At 45.9% G+C, this 22,829-nt stretch overlaps 1 protein-coding gene across 1 annotated transcript in view; it reads right to left on the reverse strand.

Annotated features, from left to right (window-relative positions):
- sptbn5 (spectrin, beta, non-erythrocytic 5) overlaps nt 1-22,829 on the reverse strand; it is a 41,830-nt gene that overhangs the window by 5,516 nt on the left and 13,485 nt on the right. Inside the window, exons 17-71 of the mRNA XM_070920368.1 lie at nt 22,631-22,802; nt 22,062-22,198; nt 21,690-21,902; nt 21,343-21,495; nt 20,874-21,004; nt 20,466-20,717; nt 19,943-20,018; nt 19,486-19,697; nt 19,026-19,275; nt 18,750-18,889; nt 18,273-18,372; nt 17,836-18,006; nt 17,516-17,680; nt 16,756-16,845; nt 16,473-16,609; nt 15,715-15,901; nt 15,389-15,498; nt 15,183-15,273; nt 14,804-14,920; nt 14,320-14,477; nt 13,910-14,042; nt 13,490-13,635; nt 13,112-13,226; nt 12,925-13,035; nt 12,585-12,764; nt 12,287-12,490; nt 12,006-12,155; nt 11,824-11,928; nt 11,118-11,306; nt 10,729-10,884; nt 10,110-10,301; nt 9,529-9,624; nt 8,589-8,710; nt 8,399-8,513; nt 8,199-8,309; nt 7,142-7,263; nt 6,709-6,871; nt 6,426-6,614; nt 6,171-6,248; nt 5,888-6,060; nt 5,644-5,734; nt 5,103-5,249; nt 4,707-4,844; nt 4,254-4,421; nt 4,039-4,127; nt 3,762-3,948; nt 3,498-3,566; nt 3,245-3,388; nt 2,937-3,133; nt 2,508-2,712; nt 2,072-2,251; nt 1,839-1,988; nt 1,476-1,693; nt 903-1,092; nt 634-810 (exon numbers count right to left, since the gene is read on the reverse strand). Of these exons, the coding sequence (XP_070776469.1) occupies nt 634-810; nt 903-1,092; nt 1,476-1,693; nt 1,839-1,988; nt 2,072-2,251; nt 2,508-2,712; nt 2,937-3,133; nt 3,245-3,388; nt 3,498-3,566; nt 3,762-3,948; nt 4,039-4,127; nt 4,254-4,421; nt 4,707-4,844; nt 5,103-5,249; nt 5,644-5,734; nt 5,888-6,060; nt 6,171-6,248; nt 6,426-6,614; nt 6,709-6,871; nt 7,142-7,263; nt 8,199-8,309; nt 8,399-8,513; nt 8,589-8,710; nt 9,529-9,624; nt 10,110-10,301; nt 10,729-10,884; nt 11,118-11,306; nt 11,824-11,928; nt 12,006-12,155; nt 12,287-12,490; nt 12,585-12,764; nt 12,925-13,035; nt 13,112-13,226; nt 13,490-13,635; nt 13,910-14,042; nt 14,320-14,477; nt 14,804-14,920; nt 15,183-15,273; nt 15,389-15,498; nt 15,715-15,901; nt 16,473-16,609; nt 16,756-16,845; nt 17,516-17,680; nt 17,836-18,006; nt 18,273-18,372; nt 18,750-18,889; nt 19,026-19,275; nt 19,486-19,697; nt 19,943-20,018; nt 20,466-20,717; nt 20,874-21,004; nt 21,343-21,495; nt 21,690-21,902; nt 22,062-22,198; nt 22,631-22,802 (8,262 nt within the window). The remainder of the gene's footprint in view (nt 1-633; nt 811-902; nt 1,093-1,475; nt 1,694-1,838; nt 1,989-2,071; nt 2,252-2,507; nt 2,713-2,936; nt 3,134-3,244; nt 3,389-3,497; nt 3,567-3,761; nt 3,949-4,038; nt 4,128-4,253; nt 4,422-4,706; nt 4,845-5,102; nt 5,250-5,643; nt 5,735-5,887; nt 6,061-6,170; nt 6,249-6,425; nt 6,615-6,708; nt 6,872-7,141; nt 7,264-8,198; nt 8,310-8,398; nt 8,514-8,588; nt 8,711-9,528; nt 9,625-10,109; nt 10,302-10,728; nt 10,885-11,117; nt 11,307-11,823; nt 11,929-12,005; nt 12,156-12,286; nt 12,491-12,584; nt 12,765-12,924; nt 13,036-13,111; nt 13,227-13,489; nt 13,636-13,909; nt 14,043-14,319; nt 14,478-14,803; nt 14,921-15,182; nt 15,274-15,388; nt 15,499-15,714; nt 15,902-16,472; nt 16,610-16,755; nt 16,846-17,515; nt 17,681-17,835; nt 18,007-18,272; nt 18,373-18,749; nt 18,890-19,025; nt 19,276-19,485; nt 19,698-19,942; nt 20,019-20,465; nt 20,718-20,873; nt 21,005-21,342; nt 21,496-21,689; nt 21,903-22,061; nt 22,199-22,630; nt 22,803-22,829) is intronic.

Below are 22,829 nucleotides of genomic sequence, written 5' to 3' on the forward strand. Positions count from 1 at the left end.
TGCTGTGGGTAACTATGTGGGTAGACCTGCCCCTCAGCCTCTGTGTTTTAGATCAATCACATTGCCAAACCACATTTATATAACATAGTTGAGGATAATCACCCTCTGAGTTTTGGAAGTACAGTTCTCATAATTTGGGGGATGTAAACAGGAAGTATAATGCTGCCATGGAATCAATGAGTTAGCTGTGGGCTATAACTTGCACCTCATTTTTTTCCTCTACATTTAGTCAAATTGTCTCCATCACAGCAGCTGAATCAGCTGTCAGCAGCTCCTGTCTGCAGTGTCCTCACGGCTGAACAGACAACTATCACTGATCACTGTGAGACTGAAGGAAACTTAAAAACAGGAGGATCCTCAGGCAGGTTCTGCAGTGAGTGATTTCTAAGCAGACTTACAGACTTTAATTTGTGAAGGACATCAGAGAGAGAATGACATCAAAGTTTTTTTAATCTACTCACTGCTGACTCACAGGATCTTGTTTCCCGTCTCTCCCTCCATGCCCCCTTGAAGAGGGGGAGTTACGGGTTTGAAAACCTCTGGACTATCTTACTAATACCACTCAACTTCCTGGCTGTCAGTGGCCTCGCAGTCCTTGACCACTGACCACTCCTCGATGTGGTCTAGACCTACCCCGTAGTCCTCAGCCGTCAGTATGTTTTCGTAGGAGCTCAGCCAGCGCTCTGCCTGCTCCAGCTCCCTCTGCAGAAGTGAAATCTCCAGCTCCTCCTCATACAGGAGCTTGGTTTCCTCCCAAACATTCTCCACCCGCACCTCCAGCTCCTCCAGCTCACAGACACGCTCCTCCACCTAGGAGGAGGACGGGAAATGAAACAGAGGAAGCTATTAGCAGACTATCCTCTTTGAGGATGTCACATTTTAGACTGTTGTGGGTGTCTCACCTCCAGGGACATGAAGTTCCCTTCCTCTATCAGGCGCCTCCCTTCCTCTTTCACAGCCTGTGATTTGCTGAGCTGTCTGTCAATCTGGACACGGCACTCATCGTGCTTTTTAACGAGCTGCTCCAGGTCAGCTCCCTCCGCGCTCAGCGCCTCCCCTCGTACCAGAGACAGCATCTCCCTCAGCCGGGACCTGAGACACCACATCCAGTGTCATGAACACAGACTGCATCTGCAATTCTATGATGTTGTTTTTGTTTGTTTCTAACCAGTCACAATTACATATTTAGTGTTTTTTTCCTAACTGCTTAGAACGTGTCTCATCACAATCCTTTATTTAGAATTGTCAGATTTCTTTTGTCTTAAATATCAATATCATATCAGCTTCAAAAATCACGATTTTAATGTTTATGTCCCAGTATGGACGTCAGTAGACTGGGAGGCTGCTGAGCCTCTGGCTCCCTGTTCACTGAAACAAATCAAACAACAAACTAATCATAAAGATCATAAGTTTTGTTTGTGTCGTCATGGTGAAGGCAGGCCGCCTGCTGATGAGTTCGCATGAAGAGGACCTACGTGAGTTCAGTCCAGTATGATAAGTATTTCTGCACGTCTTCAGCCTGGCCCAGTCTGGAGCGGCGTTGGGAGGCCTTGTCCTGGATGCCGGTCCAGCAGGCCTCCAGCTCCTCCAGCCTCTGTGTCACGGCGGTTCTGGCCCGAGGCTGTCGTCTGCTCAGAGCCCGGCCCTCCTCTCGGCTCCTGGTCACCTCCTCAGAGATCAGACCCAGGTCCCTCTGATGGCAGACATCCACAACAAGGCCAGTGAGCTGATGCTGTACAGACGGTGTTCAAACTAAAACTAAAAAGTCAGTTGTATATTTTTCCATATCGTCCATCCCTCCCTCCAGACGAGGGTCCCTCCTCTCTCTTGTTTCCTACCTCCAGCGCCTCGTGTTGTCTTAGCAGAGTCTGTATGGAGTTCAGGTCCTGGTCCTCTGAGTCCAGCACAGCCTCCTTCTCAGCCATCCAGCCCTTCAGCTCGTCCACATCATGATTAAACTGATGAATCTCCCTCGCTGACTGCAGACTCTGGAGGACACGGGACAGGCTGTTACACATCCAAAACCACCACAGGTATCAGGTCTAATTTTGCACCGTTTCCTATGTTGCACCTGCTCTCTGGTCCTGATGCTGCTGTTGAGGTCATCCCACAGCCTGCTGAGGGCCTCATCCCTCCTCCGGGCTTGGCCGTCCTGCTGCAGCCCTCTGCCGAGATGCTGCACTGAGGTCAGCCGGCTCCGACCCAGACCGGACATCTCCGACACCAGAACCTCTAACTTTTTCTGAAGGACCTGCAGATGGAGGGAGGAGCAGTGAGGAGGGAGATCAGTTTGACACAACTATTTCAACACCTTGTTCAATTCTATATAGTTTGGTTTGTCAGTCAGTGTGTTTTCAGTTCAGCTAGAGATGTAGCAGCTTGGTGGCTAGCTCCTGGTGCTGGATGTGGGGAGAAAAAAACTCTGAAACAGCATTTAGATCCTCACAGGACACCTAAGATCACAATTATTATAGTCTCAAAGCTCATCTTGTACTTATGTGACTCACCTCTACATCCTCCAGATCTTGTCCACAGTCCTTGGACTCTGCCGCAGTCTTCTTGGAGGTCAGCCATGTTTGTAGTTCTTTGGCTTCTCTCTCAAACACGTAGAGGCGGAGCTGGTCTTCCAGAGCGGCGCGACGAGAGGCGGAGAGGCGGAGGAGAGTCTCAAAGCACTCGAGGACAGCTGGGAGAGACTCAGAGACCAGTTGGCTGAGACAGACAGACAGACAGAGACAGACAGACAGACAGACAGACAGAGACAGACAGACAGACATTTTGAGATTTATGAATAAAAACTTAATGAGCCAAACAAATCCTGAACAAACATGCAGTCCTCTTATAGACCCTGACCCTGAGTTTCTAGCTAATCGTCGTACCTGACCTCCTGAGTGTACAGGTGTTTGTACAGATAACTATGCTCTGTGTCTGTTTACCTGTTGGGATGTCCCAGGTGCTGCAGTGAGGCTCCGCCCTCCTGCAGCCTCTCCACCGTCCTCCTCTGGTTCTCCAGCTCCACGTCCACAGAGTCCAGCCTCCTCAGCAGAGCCTCCGACGCCTCCTCGCTTCTCCCACAGTCCCGAGATTCCAAACCTGCCTGCTGCTCCTCCAACCAGAGCTCCAGCTCAGACACCTCCACACACACACACGTTAATGAACACACCAACACTATACATGCTGACACACGGACACAAACGTTTCTATAATAATAAACTTTCTAGACGTATTTTTGTTAGTGTGTCACCTCAGCGAGGAAGGTGTGGATGCTGAGCGCCTCCTGCAGGAGTTTCCCCTTCCTCTCCGCCTCCATCATCAGCTCCTCTTGGAGACTCTTCAGCTCCTCCAGACGCTCCCGGATGTCGTGAGATGCGAAGTGACGACCTCTGACCTGCATGGGTCAATGTAATGCGGTCATAAATAGATTGCGAATGTCTCCTCCACCTCGTTATTTCATTCTTTTCATTATAACAAACACCAGAGTTTTGGTAACTCCTCACCAGACTATGTCCTGCTTCCTGAACTGCCTGGACCAATGGGGTGCGGCTTGAGATCTCCTGCATCACAGCCTGGAAAAAAATCCAAAACGTTTTATTTCAAACACTTACAAAGACGCACCAGCACAAAGCTAACTCTGAGCTCGTTAGAGGGGCTTTTAAAGGGAGGTTTTGGGAAGATTCGTCCATTCATTAAACAAAGGTTTATCCGGACCCAGTATCTTTTTTTCCCCCATTTGTATAACTGAACAGTGAGGCAGTGAGTACCTGGTGTTTGTGGAGCAGCTGCTGGGTGTTGCTCAGGGAGCTCCCCCAGTCTTTAGCAGTGATGGAGGGCAATCTGTCGCTCAGCCAGGCCACCTCCTCCTCCAGGTCTCTGTAGAACTGGAACAGAACCTGCCAGGCCTCCAGGATTTCCCTCCGACTCTGCAGGGGCTCCGACAGACTGTTGTACCTGACAGAGAAACATTAATACTCTGTCAGGTACAATAATTATTAATACCTCTGAGCATGATGTAAACGTCTGGAATTTTAGTTATCAGACCTGTTGATGGTGTGGGCCACTCTGGTCTGGATCTCCTCAGCCAGGAAGTTTCCCTGAGTGTGGAAGCTCTTTGCGGTTTCCACCAGACCCTGTTACATCAAAACATACAATATATATATACACAGAGCTATATCGTGCTATACTAGCACATCAGCTGTTCTGGAAACCCCCTCCTTGCAGCAGCAGCAGAGAAACAGTAAGTGGACTTTGTGTACCTGGATTCGGTCTCTGTGTCCGTCCACCTCCTCCTCCAGCCCCTGCAGAGCCTTCAGCAGCCTGTTGACGGACGGCAGGTCACTTCCACAGTCCTCATTGGCCAGTTCCCTCTCCACTGACCCCACAAACTGCTCCATGTCATCCAATGAACGCTGGAACTGCAGCGCCTGAACAAAACACACACTGAACGTTTGAAATCCCTAAAAGAAGCTCTGCCTTTACATCATACATATATGTTTGGATCTATGATTGACTTTAGTATTCATTGTATTTTCAGCTTGTATTTGTATTAACTGAATTAGCAGTATTAGTGTTTGTGTCTACCTGTCCAGGGCTGAATCTGGTACAAAACATCTCTTCTGCTCGTATGAGGTTAATGTTTTTTGGTCCCTGACAAACCGATGTGATAAACTAAACGAATAGTCTGCAGGGTTCAAGCTGAGTGTGTGTACCTGGTAGGCCTCCTGCAGTCTGGTTTTCTTCTCCTTACAGTTGTGGATCAGAGTGTCCCAGCTGTCCATCAGCTCTCTGAGTCGAGGTCGAACCTTCACTTCAGCTGACGGAGACTCAGACTGCAGCTTCTCTCCTTCCTGCACAGAGACGAGAGGTCAAACACACTTCCTGTCAGCGGTGGAGGAAGTACTCAGATTCTTTACCACAATATAAAGTACAAGCATCAAAATATTTAAAACTTAAAGTACCAAAAGTTAGTACTCATTATGCAGAATGGCCCATTTCAGAATAATATACATTTTATTATTGGATAATAATTATTGATTAATATGTTCATCACTTTAATGCTGTAGCTGGTGAAGGTGGAGCTCAACACACACACACACACACTCCACCTTGGCCAGTGTGTCCACTCTGTAGCGGTTAGCGAGGATTTCGGCTTCAAAGCTCTGATGTTTCAGCAGTTTGGCCTGAAGGTTGGTTGGTTCCTTCCAGCTCTCATCCAACGCCACAGCGTTACGCTCGTTCAGCCACACACACACCTGGAAAACACACACATTTACTACAGAACACACACATGTGGAGCAGCTGTGGCTCAGGAGGTGGAGCGGGTCCCCGCCTCCTGTCCACATGTTGACACACTGAACCCCCCCAGGACCCTGTGTGGTGCCTCGCTGCCATCGGTGTGTGAGAGTGTGTGTGGATGAAAAAACCTTTAAAGCGCTTTGGATCATATCTAGATCGATAACGTATGTAGCCATTTACACAGAAAACAGTTATCTATGATTCACAGCAGACACAGCGGGACGGGAAGTAGATTAAAGTACAGTAGAGACAAACAGGAAATGGACTGAACAAGAAAGCGGGTGGGTCGCATGAGGTTAATAGTAAAGTACACTACAGTAGGATTTAGTAGAGTCCAGTACAGTAAAGTACCTGGTAGCTGCTGGACAAGAACTGCTGCAGCTGCAGTGATCGATCCAGAGCTTTGTGACGAGATCTGCTCTGCTGCTGCAGCTGGCTCCGCCTACAGACAGGTGATCAGATAGACAGGCAGACAGGTGGGCCAACAGACAGGTAAAGTTTTTGTTTCCGAGAAGCAGCGACTAACAATGAGGTAACCAACAGAGAACAACTCCGATGAGACCAGAGGTCCGATGATGTCAGGGGTTCTCATTACCTGTTAGCGAGCGCTCTGCTCTTGGCTCTGATGCTGTCGGAGTCGTAGTGCTTCTGTTGGATCATCTTCTGGGCCACTTTCTCCACCTCATCCAGCTGCTCCACCTGAGCCTCCAGAGCCTCCTCAAACTGAGCCTGCTTCCTCTGCAGAGTCTCCACCTCCGTCACCGAGCTCTGCACCAACAGAAGAGGCTGATGTGGTTTGTTCAATCTTCCCCATATGGGGCATTCTTAAAAATAAAACAATCTTTTCCACATCGGTGATGCAGACAGGTGGTTCTTACCCCCAGGTCCTGATTGGACAGGAAGGCCTCCTTGTTGCTGAGCCAGCTCTCACACTGCTCTACGGAGGCCAGGAAGACCTGCAGGACGGAGAACAAGTCAGTCCAACATTAGCCCACGAGAAGGGCTGTTAATAAACTAGCAATACAACAATGCAAAGATATCAGTTTGTCAGTAAACAACTTGCTGTGATGTTTGTTTGTTCTTAATGCCTCATGTGAAGCACTCGACGATTTAAGTTATCCTCAGATCATCACCTGTAGGGTTCGGGCCTGCTCCAGGGTCGTGTTGCGGTTCTGCCAGGCTCGGTCCAGTCCGGATTTGGCTTCCTCCAACTGGTTCAGGGCCTTCTGAATCTCTGCCCTTGAACCGTGACCCGACCGGATCAGACCCAGGCCGAAGTCCCCAACAGAGTCGATGCGCTCTGCACGGGCATCGATCTCCGTCTGGAAACACACAAACAGCAGGATTCAGTGTTTACCGTTACGTCTGTAACGTCAGTACAGTCGAAGTAATCCACCACACACAGCTGACTCTCACCTTCCAGTCCTGATGCTCGACGATGAGCCGGTCGGCCTCGGCTCTGGTCTTTGGAAGGCCTTTCTCTGCCATCTCACTGCTTTGTTTGACGCTCCACTCCAGCAGGAGGCGCTGGTTGGCTTTGAACAGCTGCAGCTGGTGGGCCTCCTGCAGCTTCTCCTTCCTAAACCGACAACATTTCTCAAGAGTCCATCTGCCCACTCACACCATCAGGGTGAAGTCACACTGACCAGCTCAACAATTATTTGTTTCATATCAAAACCGTGATCTCAAAAAGTGCGTTTTCAATTATGTTACGGTGTCTTAATAGACACTCATTTGAAGGTGAAAGGTTTCTGCTGTTCAGAAACTCCAACAGAGGGAGTTGGTGGCTCTAGAGAAATGATCACCTCAAATTTACTTAATTACTGCTAGTAAAAACAATCTTCCTCACCTGTGTTTCACCTCCTTGTCCAGAGTCTTCAGAGCTTTCTGGACCTCCTTCTGTTTGTTCTTCAGCTTGTCGCTCATCACGGATCGAGCCTTCAGGTGATCTGAGACCTCCCTCTCCAGGGCCTGAGTACATGAGAGTCTATTTAGCTTCACTCTACAGTAAAACTCACCATGATATTTTATCAATTCATGTTCTTTATATTGCATTTTTAATTCTATATTTGGAGCATCCAATGTGTAATCCAATGGCTAATCATATTTTTCATTCAAAAGGCAACAAATTTTCAGCTTTGACTTTGAAAGCTTTGAAATTCCCACACGGTCCAGAAGTGGTTTATGTCCTGTCTCCAGGAACTATTTTGTCTCAATTGAGAACGATGCATCCAAGAGGACGAACACTATACATGGAATTCCACAAGGTTCAATCCTTAGACCTCTTTAATTAAATTTTAACATTTACATGCTTCCTCTGGGACTAAAACAATCAAATCAGCCATCATAACTATGCAGATGACATGTGACTACAGTATCGTAGGCTATCTCTCTGCAAGAACATTGAACAAATCAATGATTGGATGTGTCTGAACATCAACTTCAGCTAAACAGACAAAACCAGAAAGAAAGAAAAGACAGGCTGGCAGTCTGTGTCTGAAACCAAAACTCATATTATATAGATTCATTACACACAGAGTGAAATATTTCAAGCCTTTATTTCTTTTAATTCTGATGATGATGGCTTACAGCTAATGAAAACCCAAAATTCAGTATCTCAGAAATATAATCTAATAGAATCTATAATCTATGTAATATATGAGTTTCACTTTTTGAATTGAATTACTGAAATAAATTAACTTTTCCTCAATATTCTGATTCATTGAGATGCACCTGTAACAATAACAAAGTCTTCACACTGCCATCTTAAAAACAAACCAAGATCCAGATTTATCATGTCAAGGCAGGACTTTGAGAAACGCTTTCATCCAGTATTTAAAATACTGCTGCAGGTCTTTGAATCTACTAGAAGTCTTGTGGATCTTGGAACAAGCCCTCCAACTCACCTTTGACCTCTCCTGGATGACCCCGGCCTCCCTCTCTGTTTCCTCGTGGCGTCTGATCAGGTTCTCTACGCTGTCCACATCCAAACCACAGTCCTGACCCTGCAGCAGCATCTACAGAGACAGAGGGCGTACGTCATCCTACATGTAAGTCTCAGCAGGTGATCTGACGTGCAGTTCTAAGGTAGTATCAGATGACTGACCTTCTCGTTGGCTCTGTCTCGAACCTCCTCCAGCTCTCTGATGAGGGCGTGGACCACCAGCGCCCCCTCCAGCTTCTTCTTGTAATTGTGAAGATCTCCGTGAAACCTACTCCACCTGAAGAGACGAGAGATGAGACATTTAGTGTAAAACTGAGGAAGCAACCCACAGAGGTGAGATTAACTGTGTTACCTGTCGTTGAGTTGCTGTCTCCTCTGTCTAACAGTCACCAGTTCATCAGCGCTCTGTCTCTTCTCCAGTCGGCCAGCCAGTCTGTTGATGGCTGTGATGTGAGCGTCGTCCACCGTCACGTCCTGCAGATTAAACATACCATCAGTATATTTATAAATGTATGTATCTTGCAACATACTGCATACTTCTGTACTATTCAACCCTAAGATGTAGACAAAACGGTCTCAAAAGTGACTAAACTAGTCGATGAAAATGTCTGAATTTCAGGTTAAAAAGGTAAAGACCAGGTATCTTGATTTCCAGCTTAAGTTTTCTAGACTCAAGCCTACAAGGTAAGAGGCAAATGACATAGATCTCAATGGAAAATACCCATAAAGCCCTGCATTTACATGGTTATGTGTTACAGACCAGGATAGTCACATGATAACTGTCAGATCCCAGTATTTCAGAAGAAGTGTAGTCAATTCTCTTTACTACAAAGTTTATACTGAATGATTTTACATATTCGAGAGGCTTGAAGCTGCAGAAGTTGAGTTTAATTAACTGAAGTTTTCAATTTGAAAATGAGAGCACAAAGTAACTAGTTAGTGCCTTGAAGTAATAGAGAAAGATATAATGACTACTATAGCTTTGTCAAGGATTATGACCCGACACGCCAAATCATTTAAGAGGCTCTTACTATGGAGAAAATTTGCATGGAACGAACGTACGTGCTACGTAGGTCTGCACACAGTAAATGTCTCAATAAATTCACACTGACAGAATTCAGTAATGTGACATCTTCTCACACTCGCTTCAGTCGGTCTTACTTGGATTTAAACATTTAGCTGACACTCTTCAGTCAAGTACAATTAAGCATGAATTGATTGACACACATTGTTCGGGATCAAACGTGATTCTTGGTTACATAACAAAAAAGACCACCACATCGCTCCCTCACCCCATCTCCAGTCCCCCTGAACTCTCCAAGTTTCTTCAGCAGCTGAACTCCATGTTCATAATCCTTCCCAACGTCTCCAACATTAACCATCACCTCCTGCAACACAGACAGGTCAGGGATTACACACTGCAAAACATACTGTAAACACACTGCAAACACACTGTAAAACATACTGTAAACACACTGCAAACACACTGTAAATCTCTGCAAAACACACTGTAAACACACTGTAAACACACTGTAAAACACACTGTAAACACACTGTAAACACACTGCAAAACATACTGTAAACACACTGTAAAACACGCTGCAAAACACACTGCAAAACATACTGTAAACACACTGTAAAACACGCTGCAAAACACACTGTAAACACGCTGCAAACACACTGCAAAACATACTGTAAACACGCTGTAAAACACGCTGCAAAACACACTGTAAAACACGCTGCAAACACACTGTAAACACGCTGCAAACACACTGTAAACACACTGTAAACACGCTGCAAACACACTGTAAACACACTGTAAACACGCTGCAAAACACACTGTAAACACACCATCCCACCATCCGTCTCCTACCTTGTGTCTGATCCAGGCCTCCACCTCTTCGACTTTCTGCAGAAACTCCAGGAAGTCTCTGTTATCCTCCAGAGCTTTCCCTCGGGTGGCCAAGGCCTTCTTCAGCTCCTCCCAGTGGAGCTTCAGGGCGGCTGCACTCCTCTTCACCTCCTTGGACCTCGGGTGGCGAAGGGTCACCAGCTCCTCCCCGGCCTGCAGGCACAGAACAAGAAGACGGTCTGCGACATGACGTTTGACATGTGTCGAGCAAATTAAGTCAAAGATGCATGTTCCTTCAATCTAATATTATGTTAACTAATCATTTCATGCCAAGTCATCACATCTCCTTTTGTTTTCTCAATTATTTCATCTCATCATATCTCCTGTTTTCACATCCATCATCTCATCCTATCTTGTATCTTCGCGTCTCATCTTCTCAACTCATCTCAACTCGTCCCATCTCTTCATCTTACCTCATGTTGTCTCACATTTCTGTTAACCTTATTTTATCTCATTTAAAACGTCTCCTCATGTCTGTCTAATCCCATTTGACCTCATCTACTCTTTTCAAATCAGGTCTCTCTTTTCTCACCATTTCAATCAATCTAACCTTATTTCACTTCATCTCATCTCATCTCACCAGCAGCACAGAGCTGATGATCTCGCTGTGAGCCAGGATCTCGGCCTCAAACACCTGATGTTTCTGGAGAAGCTTCATCTTGGCCTGCAAATTGCTGAGATCGGCTTTACCGTCCTCCGCCATCTTCTGCATCCGGTCAGACACCCACTCCTCAGCCTGACAGACAGACGGACAGGTAATCGCTTAAGACCAACAGACAGGCTTTCTGAATATATTGCAACAAGAAAAATAAAAGGAACCCTCTCAGAAATAACACGCAAACAACTGAGCTTCTTTGGTGTCAGTTAGTTTTGGTCATCTTTTATTTATTCAAAGATATAAAAGTAAAAAACATCCTTGACAATGTTGTCATATATGGATGAAGAGTGTCTGATTGGTAAATTGGTTACCTCGGCAACATCTCGGCTGAAGATGCACAGCATCCTGGAAAGCTCCAGCTCCTCCCTGCGTTTGACAGACAGCTCCTTGATCCTATCACGTCGCTGGAGGAGGGCCTTGAGTTTGGTTTGGACCCGTCCGCTCTTCTCTCTGCTCAGCTGCTTCTTCACCCGCTCGGCCAGCTCCTTCAGAGAGGACAGCTGGACCAAACGACGGGGGGGGGGGGGGGGTTAATGAACACTGCAGCAACTTCTCCTAAGGTAAAGGATTATGACGTGGGCCTAAAGCAGGGCTGCTCAAAAGTGTAGATCTTCTAGAGGGTCATGTAAGTTAACATGGGCCACATTTCACAGGTGAATTTGAATTTTAAAAACTGCTCAGCCACATACATATTTACATTAAACAAGAGGCCGCAAACTCAGCATCAAACATCATCAAACATCAACAAAATGTACATTAACAATTAAGCACCAACATATTGTGACAAACAATACACCACTTACCCATAAAAGTACATAAATTTCTTTTTAAATAGTCCAAGACATTTGACAACATCCCCATTGACTCTGAGAATTTGGCATTTATTTACAATATTTTGACAATTTTGAGATTAACAGACAATTAAAAGAAAACATTTACTGATAATGAAAATAATGGTTAGTTGTAGCTCTACATCGTAGAACAGGGACAGAGATTAAACACAGAAGCAGATCAGACCTTGTCCTCCTGCGAGCTGAGCAGCTTCTCAAAAGCTTCATGGCGTTTGATCAAACCTTCTGTCTCATCAACGGTGTTTCCCAAAGTGCTGTTCTGCAACAGGATCTGCGGAGACACAGAAGAGACACTGAATGTAATGGTCCTCATTTATTTTGGAGAACCAACACAGAGAATGGGTGTACCTCCTGCGAGCTGGAGGTCTTGTCCATGCTGTTAACATCTCTGTAGAAGACCTGCTCCAGGTGAACACTTTCTAACCAGCTTTGTTTCTCGTTCCACTGCTCCTCCAGTTTGTCTCGCTCTTCCTGCAGAGCCTCCAGCTTCTCCAACACCTGGAAGAACCACGAAGAACCACAGTTAAACACCTTGGACACAAGACTGCACCAAAACACCCAGTAATTTTAAATCTTACTGTTCATGGTAAGATACTTGACATTTGTCTGTCCTCCACTCTCCTCCTCACCTCCCTCCTGTTGGTCCTGTCCTGTGTCTGCAGCTCCTCTCCCATGTCCAGAGCCTGTTGGTAGGTCTCCTGTCTGGCCTCCATCTCGGCCTGCAGCTGCTGGTGCTGGGCCAGCTGGAGGTCGGCGGTCGCCACGTCGCTGATGCTCTCCTCAGCAGCCATCGCACCAATCAGCTGGCTGCACCACAGGAAGTAATCCTGCGCCTGGAGAGCACAAAGAATCATGGGTCAACAAGATCTGAGGAGCATGATAGGATTGTTGAAATGTTCAATCATTCGTCCGTCTGTCTGCCTTCACCGTGTTAAGGAACAGGTATCTCTGGCATGCCAGCTTTAGCTCCTCCTCCCTCTGCTCCGTGTGGAGTCGGAGCTCCTCCCACCGCTCCACCACTTCCTGCTGCACTTCCTGTAGACGGAGCTTCAACTGAGACGTGCAGAGGTCCAGGATGGAGTCGACGGCATCGAGCTGCTCCTGCAACTGCAACACACAAAGAATAAAAACATGTAACATCACAGTGCGATCATCCCGAGCCTCGACAGGAGATGTGCTGAGGGTTCGAAGCCTGAACGGAAGAAGCCACTCTGATGAACGACGGATCAGTTTCAACTTCACTTCTTATCTCTCTGTGTGTCTCTACCTGTTGCTCCGTGGCAGCCAGCTCGTGGAGCAGAGCTTCATGTTTCCTCAGCTGTGACATCACTCCTCGTAAATCCTTCGCCACGTCGTCAGGGATGCTCTTCTGTCGCTCCTGCAGAGAGAGAGAGACTTTGACTTCTACATGTATGATAGCTGTGATGCGATGCAGTGATAGATGGACACTGTACCTGGATGAGTGTCAGTGCGTCCGTCAGGTCTTGGAAAAAGCGGAGACATTCCTCTGCTCTCTGGAGCTGATCCTGACGCTCCCTGGCCACACCCCTCAAATCCTCCCAGCATGCACTGCAAACAATGTCAGGATTAACAGAAAAAAGAAAAGTAAGATAGAAGTCAAATACAAAGATGCATCTACCCTTGAAGCTCTTCCTTTAACTCTTCTTCTTCTTCCTTACTGCACTTCCCCTGTGCTTCCTTCCCTCCCAAATAAGAAGATTAACTAAAAAGTTCTTCACACTTCATCTCTATACAACAAGTAACGTTTCAAAAATGCTAGCAAGCTATTTGGGTGGGAATGGTTCAACTGTTAATGTGGACGTAAAGTGTACCTGAGATGCTGCAGCGTCTCTCTGACAGCAGAGCTCTGTGGATGTTTGTTGCGGATCAGTCGAGCAGCCAGGTCGCTGCAGCTCTGCAGTCTCTCCTCTCCGACGTCCAGCTGCTTCAGGAAACCTTCAAACTTTCCACGAAGCAACTGAAACGGCCATCACAAACAGAGAGACTCTTTACTTCACAGCAACCCTCACAGTCTTTACCCTAATCCTTTTTTAAAGGTGTAGTATCATCATCATCAGATCATCAACAGTTTTCTTGTGAACAGGACTTAACTATCACATTATCTTCATCCATAAAATGGTGCTCATTAGAAAACAGTTCAACAGCTGTTTACTACAGATTTACATGCTGATTATCATCACATTCAGAGACTATATTTCTTCTACTTCAGGGTCCTGTTAATGACATGTAACCTGAACATGTGGGTAGTCGGTGCCCAGGTCCTGAGACTCTGCTGTCTGTCTCTGCTGGTTCATCCAGTCCTCCAAGTCTGATGACTCTCGTCTGAACTCATGGAGATGGAGGACTTCCTTTAACCTCTGACCCCTGATAGGAGACACATGGACAGTTAGACACACAGGTACACTGCACACAGGAGCTGCTAACAGCTAATCCGGCATTCTTTTAATGGAGGCAACTTCAAAAATGTAAACATTCATGGCAACATAATACCAAGTATTTACATCTCACGAAGCATTATGACAACTGTAGTTCCAAAACTCCAAAAGCAGAATTATCCAAATAAACGTGAGACAAAGTTGTCTTGATTCTGTCTGACAGTCCAACAGTGTATGAAACTAGCGAGTATTCAGTCAGTATTTACCTGAGAGCCGCCTGGTGCTGCAGCTGCTGATTCAGACTGCTGAAACGACTGTAGGGCCTGTTGAGCTCCTCCAGGCTCAAGTTCTGAACCGCCTGCTCCACCTGGTCTCCTAACTCCTCCACCTCCACCTCCACCACTTCCAGCTGGCCCTCCAACACCTACAGCAAGGGACTCATCAGGATACTGTTCACAGATACACATGCTGCCACATTTCACATTTTCCCATACATTCATACATTTTGTGAGTGCTGTTTGTTAAAACATTTAGTTTAAACAGATATTCACAAAAAGGTGTACATGTTTTGGAAAATAAGCTCTACAATTGGACAAAAGATTCAAGGAGAAAAGTGGACAGATAGAAAGTAAAGATACTGGTAAGTATCTCCAGATTTCACTTTCACTTTGAGAAGGAATTCCACAGGGAACGATCGGAGGTTCCCCGTTGTTCTGGTTAAATATAAACCTCTCAGAGTGAATGATGTACCTGGTGTTTGGTGAGGAGACCCTGTGTGGCCAGCTCGTCTTTGCCGTAGTCATCGGTGTTCACCAGAGTGAGAGTCTCGGTCAGCCTGGACTCTAGCTCTGAGCAGTCCAACAGCAGCTGGAGATGGTTCACATTCAGAGAAAAATCTGCAGAAAATGCTTCCAAAACGAACAGTTTCTCAAATTTACACTAGTAGTAGACAAGTGCCCCTATTGGTCAACGTCATGGAACACGTTGTGGAATTTGTCTTTTTGTCCCAGATGTGGCATCAGTTGTCGTCCACTATGATACCCGGGATGAAACGATCATTTGTTGCGTGCAGTCTGACCCTGGCGTTAGACAATCACTTTGTTGACCCATTTTTAAAAATCTGGCTTACCTGTTCTCTGGTGATGGCCTTGCTCAGGTGAGCTGCTCTCCTGTGGCAGGCCTCCTCTAGCTCCTCCCACTCTGCACACAGGTGGCTGCACCTGCAAAATAAAACAAGAGACAGTCCATGTAGTCATTTATCAAGAAGAATAAGAAATTCTGACAGTAAGTGCAAAAGAAAAATGCAGTCGACTCTATAGACAGACACAACGGCACCTCTGGAGCACTTCCTCTCCGTCTGATTTGCTGGATTTGGCCAGGCTCCTCCCCTTCTCCAGGACGTGGTTCAGGTATTTTCGGTGGCCGCTCACTTCCGCCTGCAACTCCTAGGTGAACAAACACACACAGGCCTGGAATAAGCATGTTTTAGCTGTTATGTTGATTTATAAAGTAGAACATATACCTGGAAAATTGACCTTTATATGTCACAAATCAGCCTTCAGTTGTTTTTCATCATTATTATCTCATTCTGAGCTGTTTAGATGAACAAACGGGAGAAAAGTGGACTTTTGATGAGTAATAAACTGTAATCCAGCCGGTACCTTGTGTTTCTGCATGAGGCTGATGGCTCCAGCCAGAGACTTGTCGTATCCTGTAGATCCAGAGGCAGGAACATGTTCAGAGGTCCAGCTGAGCTCCAGGTCCACATCATGATAAAACCCAAACAGCAGCACTGACGCTTCCAGTTGAGTCCGACGCCGGTCCAGAGGCTTCTGGAGAGACTTGAACCTGCAGCATGAAGCTTGCCAAATCAACATCATCTGTTTCATGTCCTACTACATCCAAGATACATTATCTTCCTCCTTTTAGCTCCTGCAGCTTATGCTCACAGCCCAACTGCGCCATTTCCTGTCCCTCCTGCTTTTGGCCACACCAACCGAGGCAATTTTTGGTATGACTGCAGCTCAAGACTGATGGGAATGTAAATGGTTTGCAGATATTTGGAAAATCATAGTACTGAACTAATTAACATTTTTATCTGATCTCTAGTGGCACTAGATGAAAAGTCACCAAAGGTTATTACAATTCGTCCTGAAGACAACATGGATGTCTGAACCAAATTTAGTTAATTAGTTGTCAACCACATGGTGGCAACAGAGAAAAAGTCAGATCCTCTGAGGAACCACGAATGTCTGTACAAACTTTGGCAATCCATCCAATAGTTTGTTAAGATACTTCAGTTTGGACCAAAGTGGTGGGCCAACTGACTGACATTGCCATCCCAAGAAACACGCCGCTAGCATGGCTAAAAACGGTATTAGCAAAGAAGCTCTCTGCAAAGTGTAGAGGGTCCACTCACAGAGAGAGGTAAGTATCGGTCTCCTGGAGGATCCTCTGTGAGTCGAAGTGATTGGAGGCGAGGTGTTTGGCCCTGCTGACGATAGAGTTGATCTTCTCCGCCAGCTCCTTGGCCTCCTGCTCCAGCTGCTGATGCTCCTTCATTCAGAAACACATCAGTCACTGACTGCTAACAGGCCGCCAGTACCACAATAACTGCTATATGTACTAAAACTAGACTGGACCACTATGGATCCCATATAAAATGACTGCAGTTCTACGAGCGTTAGCCTCTGTGACCTCACCTTCAGAAGCTGTCGGCTGGAGCGGAGGTCGTGACCTTTGGCAGCATTGTTCAGCATCCTCTGGATGGCCTCAATCTTCAGCTTTGCATCCTGAGAAAGGAAGAATGACTTTAAGTAGACTAACAAACAGTCATTTTTATGTTTTAATGTAAACGCATCAGGGCTTACAGCGTTGCCTGGGTGAACTCTGAAAGACTTTCTTAGTTACTGCAAATTCTTTCAGTAATTACAGAGTTATTCAGCTTGCTAATGAGCTGATCAGACATTCAGCCTATCTGTCTTTTGGTTTATTCGTTTATTTGTTAGGTTTAGTTACTAGCCAGTGAGACAGCCACATAAATAGTTTGCCAACTTGTTAGCAAGTTTTCCGTTGTTACTCATTTTATAATCTAAATGACAGTCAGTCAGCTAGTCAGTTAGCTTAGGTAGTTACCTAGCAGTCAGTTAATTAGTTAGTTGGCCGAGTTACTCACATAGCAAGTTGGCTAGACAGTCAATCAGTTTTTAGTTATTCATTTAGAAGCTGTTAGGCAGTCAGTCAGCTAATTGATTAGTTGGTAAGTCCATTGTCTGTCAGCCAGTTGGTGAGTTCGCTGGTCATTCAGTCACTTAATCAGTCACCTAAGGGTAACACTACTCGGCTGATTTATTAGTTGGCCAGTCAGTTAATGAGTTAGTTAGTCACACTCAGTCAGTTACTCGTTGAATTAGTCACTGAGTCAAGTGAATCCTTCAGTCAGTGATTCACTCAGTGTTTTACCTGCAGCAGCTCCATCAGCTGCTCCTGCTGCCCCGCCTGTCTCAGTTTGTCTCCTCTGTCGGCCATCTTGTCCTGAAGTCTTTTCCATTGGCTGCTGAGCTGAGTCGACTTCCTCCTGATGCTTTGAATGTTGTAGTGCTCTTCAGCAAGCATCTCCTGCCCCAACTGAACATATACATCATATATCAGAATCAGAATCAGAATATTTATAGGTTGTGTTACTGCAACATGACAGGTCAAAGTAGCTGAAGACGTGTTGTTTTTCCTGAACTGTATGAACTGTACATCATTGGACTGGGAACCAGCGAGCAGCTGTTTACCTGAACCAGTCTGTCCAGCCAGATCTGGTTAGCCTGCATCTCCCTTTCAGCCGCCTCGTGTCTCTTCAGCTTCCGGAGGATGTTGGTGGGGTCGCGGTACGACTCGTCTTCCGCCACCTTAAACTTCTCCTCCATCCACAGCAGCAGCTCGTCTGCATCTCTCTGGAACTCCTGCAGCACAAAACATCAGGACAACTGAAGAACCACTCCCTGATGGCTGAACCAACATTGAAATATAAGATATGACATTATTTTGGGATTTCTGAAATCACACTTGAAGTTTTGTCATGTCCCTATTAGAGCCTTCTTAGAGCCAGTATTGGAGCTAGAAATGCTTATCCGGGCCAACCATCAGGACAAAATACACCAGACAGGTCTTTACATAAACAATGATCGTGGTATGATGATGATGATGATGATAATAAGAATAATAATACCTGATATTTCTTTGAGGCCAGCAGCTGACTCCTTCTCTGCCTGCTGCTCTCTTTCAACTTCCTGTTGGCCTTCTGGATGCTCCTGCTCCGCTCCTTGATGCTGAAAGATAAACTCAGTATTACACACAAACCACTGCTAGTTAATGTTAGCTTTGATTTAGACTCAGACTAGAAACGTCTCACAATTTGTTTTGTGTTTGTCTTTCGTCTTTAACATTGTTAGGCAGGTCTAGAGTTCACAAAGCTGACAGACTGCGACACCAACTAAGGTCAGGATGTGTGATAATTATTGACACATATTTTAAGAATATATAGTTGTAACATACTATGTGTGTAAACCTCATCCCTCCAATTATGATTTTCATGTTTTTACTTGCACTGAAGGTATTCTGTGGTCTTCATGTGATTTTATTTACTCTGAACTAAGGACTAAATCTCCACATGTCCGACGCTGACATCTCTGTCGTGTTCTCTTACTGTTTTGCAGCGTAGTGTTGTTGGTTGACGAGCTCCTGGCTGCGTTCAGTGAAATGAAAGACTTGTTGGTCCAAAGCCTTCAGGAGACCTTCCAGCTCCTCCTGTCGGCCCAGCAGACTGTGGACACTGTCCATCGAGTCCTGCACCCATAAACACACGTTATCAAAACACGTCAACTTTTCTGTTTCAAACATGATGTCTGTCCAGATATTGTGGTCAAATTTGAGTTTCAGAGGAGATGGACCATGAGAACAGATCAGAGTGAAGTGTCCTCACCCCGACGTCTTTGACCCTCAGTCGGGCTTCGTGTCCAGACAGCGCCGCCTCGATCCGGTCTCCTTCCTGGTTCAGCCTCTGGAGCTCCACCCCCTGCTCCAAACAATCCTTCCTACTGGTCCACATCTTGTCAAGCTTGGACCAATCAGCACTGAGATTATCCAGGGTTTGTTGGATGTCGACACCCCCTGTCTTTCCATTGGACGAGCCCTGCTGAAGCGATTTCCCCAACGTCTCCATCTCCTTCAGCCTGAGAAAACACAAACATGGAGGATTTCTTCAACCTACGTGTCATTTCCACTGACGGTCATTCATACTGAGCTTCTGAGTGGCTCAAATCTCAACTTTTGTTTTCCATCTTACAAACTGAATAACCACAAATATCTTTCTCATACTGCCGAGAACAAAGAGACTGAATCTACTGAACATTCAGCAAACAGGGAGAACCAGCACTCCTTACCTGCTCCTCTGCTCCTCCATCTCCAGTTGGAGCTCTTGGTGTTGATCCAGCAGAGCGACAGCGGAGGCCACGTCAGTCGCCGTCTCCTCCTGCAGGAGGCGCTCCTGGACCGAGCCGGTCCAGCGCTTCAGCTCTTTGGCCTGCAGCTGGAAGCTCTGCAGCCTGCGGGCCTCCTCCAGGAGCTGCTGTCTGTCGGCCGCCTGACGCTTCAACTGGTCCACAACAGGAGAACAGTGAACGAGAGCTGGTGTGATGTCTGACCGAAGGTTGCTCATCATTCATTAATGATGCGCTGACTCACTGGTCATCATTCGATTACTTTGAATTATATTTAAACTTTCAAAATGTGTCACAGAAATTCAGTGAAGTCGTTCACAGAATTATATTTTTTATTTCTACAGATCAAACGACATGAAACCACTACAGTCCAGTCTGTGATGATGAACCGAACTCTGACCTGATTCAGCAGAGCCTCCAGACCCCGAACCTCCTCCACGATGGCTGCACTCTCTGCTGGACTGCAGTCCTGCTTCCTGTACAACAGGAAATTACATCATGGACTATCAGATGCAGTTAACGTGAAAAAGACTTTCACATTAAAACATTTCAGCTTTTGAAGTCTTCCTCCATGAATCTTCCAAATCCATTTTTGGCTCAAACCAGAGTTGTGAAAATGTTTAAATCATACCAGTAATCATATTTACAGTCATGATTGTTTTCTTTTAGATCCTGAGCTATTCTTAATAATCTTAAATAAAGATTTAGCAGCAATAATCTCTCTGCCAACCTCCACTAAGAACACTGAATTGTTAATAAAACAAAACAATGTAGAGTTCGGAAGTTACTGATTTCTTGAGATGAATCTGAGAATAAATCTGAAATTACAGATTTAATGAGACAAAAGTGATTTTCTTCATCTTATGACATCAACTCTTAACTTATAATAACTGAGGTTTCTACAGCCTAAATCAGACTCGTACATCTTGGCAACGCTCTTCAGGTAGGCGATCTTGCTCTCCAGGGCCTGGATGTCTCTGAGGGCCTGGACCTGGTTCTTCTCCTCAGCCAGCAGGGTGAAGGAGCTGCAGCCCACGTCCACGGTGTCGAGCTGGGACAGCTGACCCTGCAGCTGAGCTTTAGCCTCCTCACAGCTCTGCAGGAAGGACTGCACATCTGCTGTGCTCAGCAGCTCGTGTCCTTTTTCATCCTTCAGCTGCTGGATCCCGTCCCACCTGTAGACACGAGGGACAGGAGACCAGACTCGCATCAGCTCCAGGTGAGTACAGATTCTGGCTCTGTTTGGAAGCTGTGGACATCTCCACATTGGGTCTAATCACTTAATCGTTAATCACTTGACCGAGATGTTTAGTTTCATGTTTAGTGTGTACCTGTTGGACACCTCCCTCTGTCTGGCCTGGATCTCTCTCCGTTTACTGTGTCGGCTCTTCACCAGCTCCTCAGCCATTCTGATGATGTCATCCAACTGGCCACGCCCACTCGCCAACTCAGTCAGGAAGTTCTGGAACAGGAAGTCAACATCAAGGCAGGCTGAATCTAAAATGTTTATATTTTACCTTGAAAACCGTCAATCTGAGTGTATGTGGTTTAAAATGTCAGTAGGTCCTTTTTTCCTGGTACATTAAGTTAAAGTGGTTGGATCTGTGGTAACTATCAGTCTGATTAATAAAGGAAGAATACTTTCATCATTTACATTTTAACCTCTGTCATAACATTATGATCAGGGAGGTGATAGTCTGTTGTCTTCCAGCAGTAAAACACATTTTAATTAAAGTCCCTGTGCGTCAGGTAGAACGTTTATTTTGACGTGAGATTTCTTGACATAATCGAAGGCTTCACCTCATATTTAGCCTGAACCACTCCCAGGTTGTCGGCATCAGTGCTAAAGGTGTTCAGGACGTTCTCCTTGTCCCCCATCCACGACTCAAACTCCTGGCAGCTGTTGTAGAATCGATGCAGACGCAGCGTCTCCTCCAGACTCCTCGTCTTTGACTGCAAACACAAAACAAACAACCAGAAAATCTGATCTGACCTTCAGGAGACAAATTCCAAGATTTGTATTTTTCATAGAAGCTGCTTGAAGCTTTAAATGTCTCCCTCTTCTTCATCAGCATTTTAGGCCTTATTTCAATCTTCACAGAAACTCCAGGATTATTAAACTTCATTTCCCATGCTGCCCCTCTCACCTTGACCAGGTTGTACAGCGAGTTGTAGTCCTGGTCCAGGCTGGCCTGCGTGCTCTCCACAGCGTCTCTCTGGTACTGTGGGTCTGGCAGCCATGTTGTCTGGATCTCAGTTGTGCTGCGACGCATCGAGCGGCTGCGCCTCGGACGACTCAGCTTCCTGCTCGGGCTTTCTGGCACGCCATTGGTGGAGACGGGTGGGGTGGGGGGAGGAGGCTGAGCAGAGTGAGGAAGGAGGACATTATGTTTTTACGTTGACAATGTTTAGACTTATTGATCTGAAATGACTCATCTTTACAGGCAGGTCTTGAGGACTCTGGCTTAAAGGTTATTGAAATTGTATCTAATTTAAATGTTATTGGTTATTGATCGTACAGTGGCTGGCAGCAGGGTCAGGTAGGTTTTGGGGACGAGCTGCTGGTTTCCTCCTCTGTCTTTGGCTAGAACTCGGTCTCCATCCGGCTCAGTGCTGACGATGGTTATGATCTCGTTACGATCCCACAGAAACTGACCTGAATCAGTTGAGTTCAAATTACAGTTAATATTTCACATCTGACGGACTTTCCTGATCTTTTAATCTTTTCTTTTCTCTACATGAGGTTAGAAGGGGCAAAACAGGGCTGGACAATGAACCAAATGTATCTGTATATGTAATCTCTTATTGACCTATTCCAATTTTAAATAAGTAATTTGTCTGAATCAGAGAAAAACTTCAACAAACGATCAATCAGCCCGTAGTCACCAAATCTAGAATATTCAAGAGGTTATAGAGATTTAATTAGAAAAACACATGAAACTAAATATCATGTACTGATGTTTTGAAAATGTGTTATTAACGTGGAGGCAAATCACTAATTTAACCAACAAAAACAAATGTTGAATGTTTGTGTCATTTCCCATCATGCTCTGCTGTGCGACAGTGACACAGGGCAGACCTCCAGTACCTCTGCTGTATCTGAAGCGGACCTTGGCCTTGCTGTCCTCACTCTGAGAGGGGGCGCTCCCAGAGCCCCTCCCACCCCTGGTGTTAGGTGGTGATGATGTCACTGCCCCTGGCCCCTCCTCCTCTCCAGATGAGTCGCTGTATTGGATCATCTTACTCTGCTGAGGCTCCGCCTACACAAGAAATGTAAACACCAAGTG

This window comes from Enoplosus armatus, chromosome 15 (assembly GCF_043641665.1).
Source record: "Enoplosus armatus isolate fEnoArm2 chromosome 15, fEnoArm2.hap1, whole genome shotgun sequence".
Classification (NCBI taxonomy): Eukaryota; Metazoa; Chordata; class Actinopteri; order Centrarchiformes; family Enoplosidae; genus Enoplosus; species Enoplosus armatus.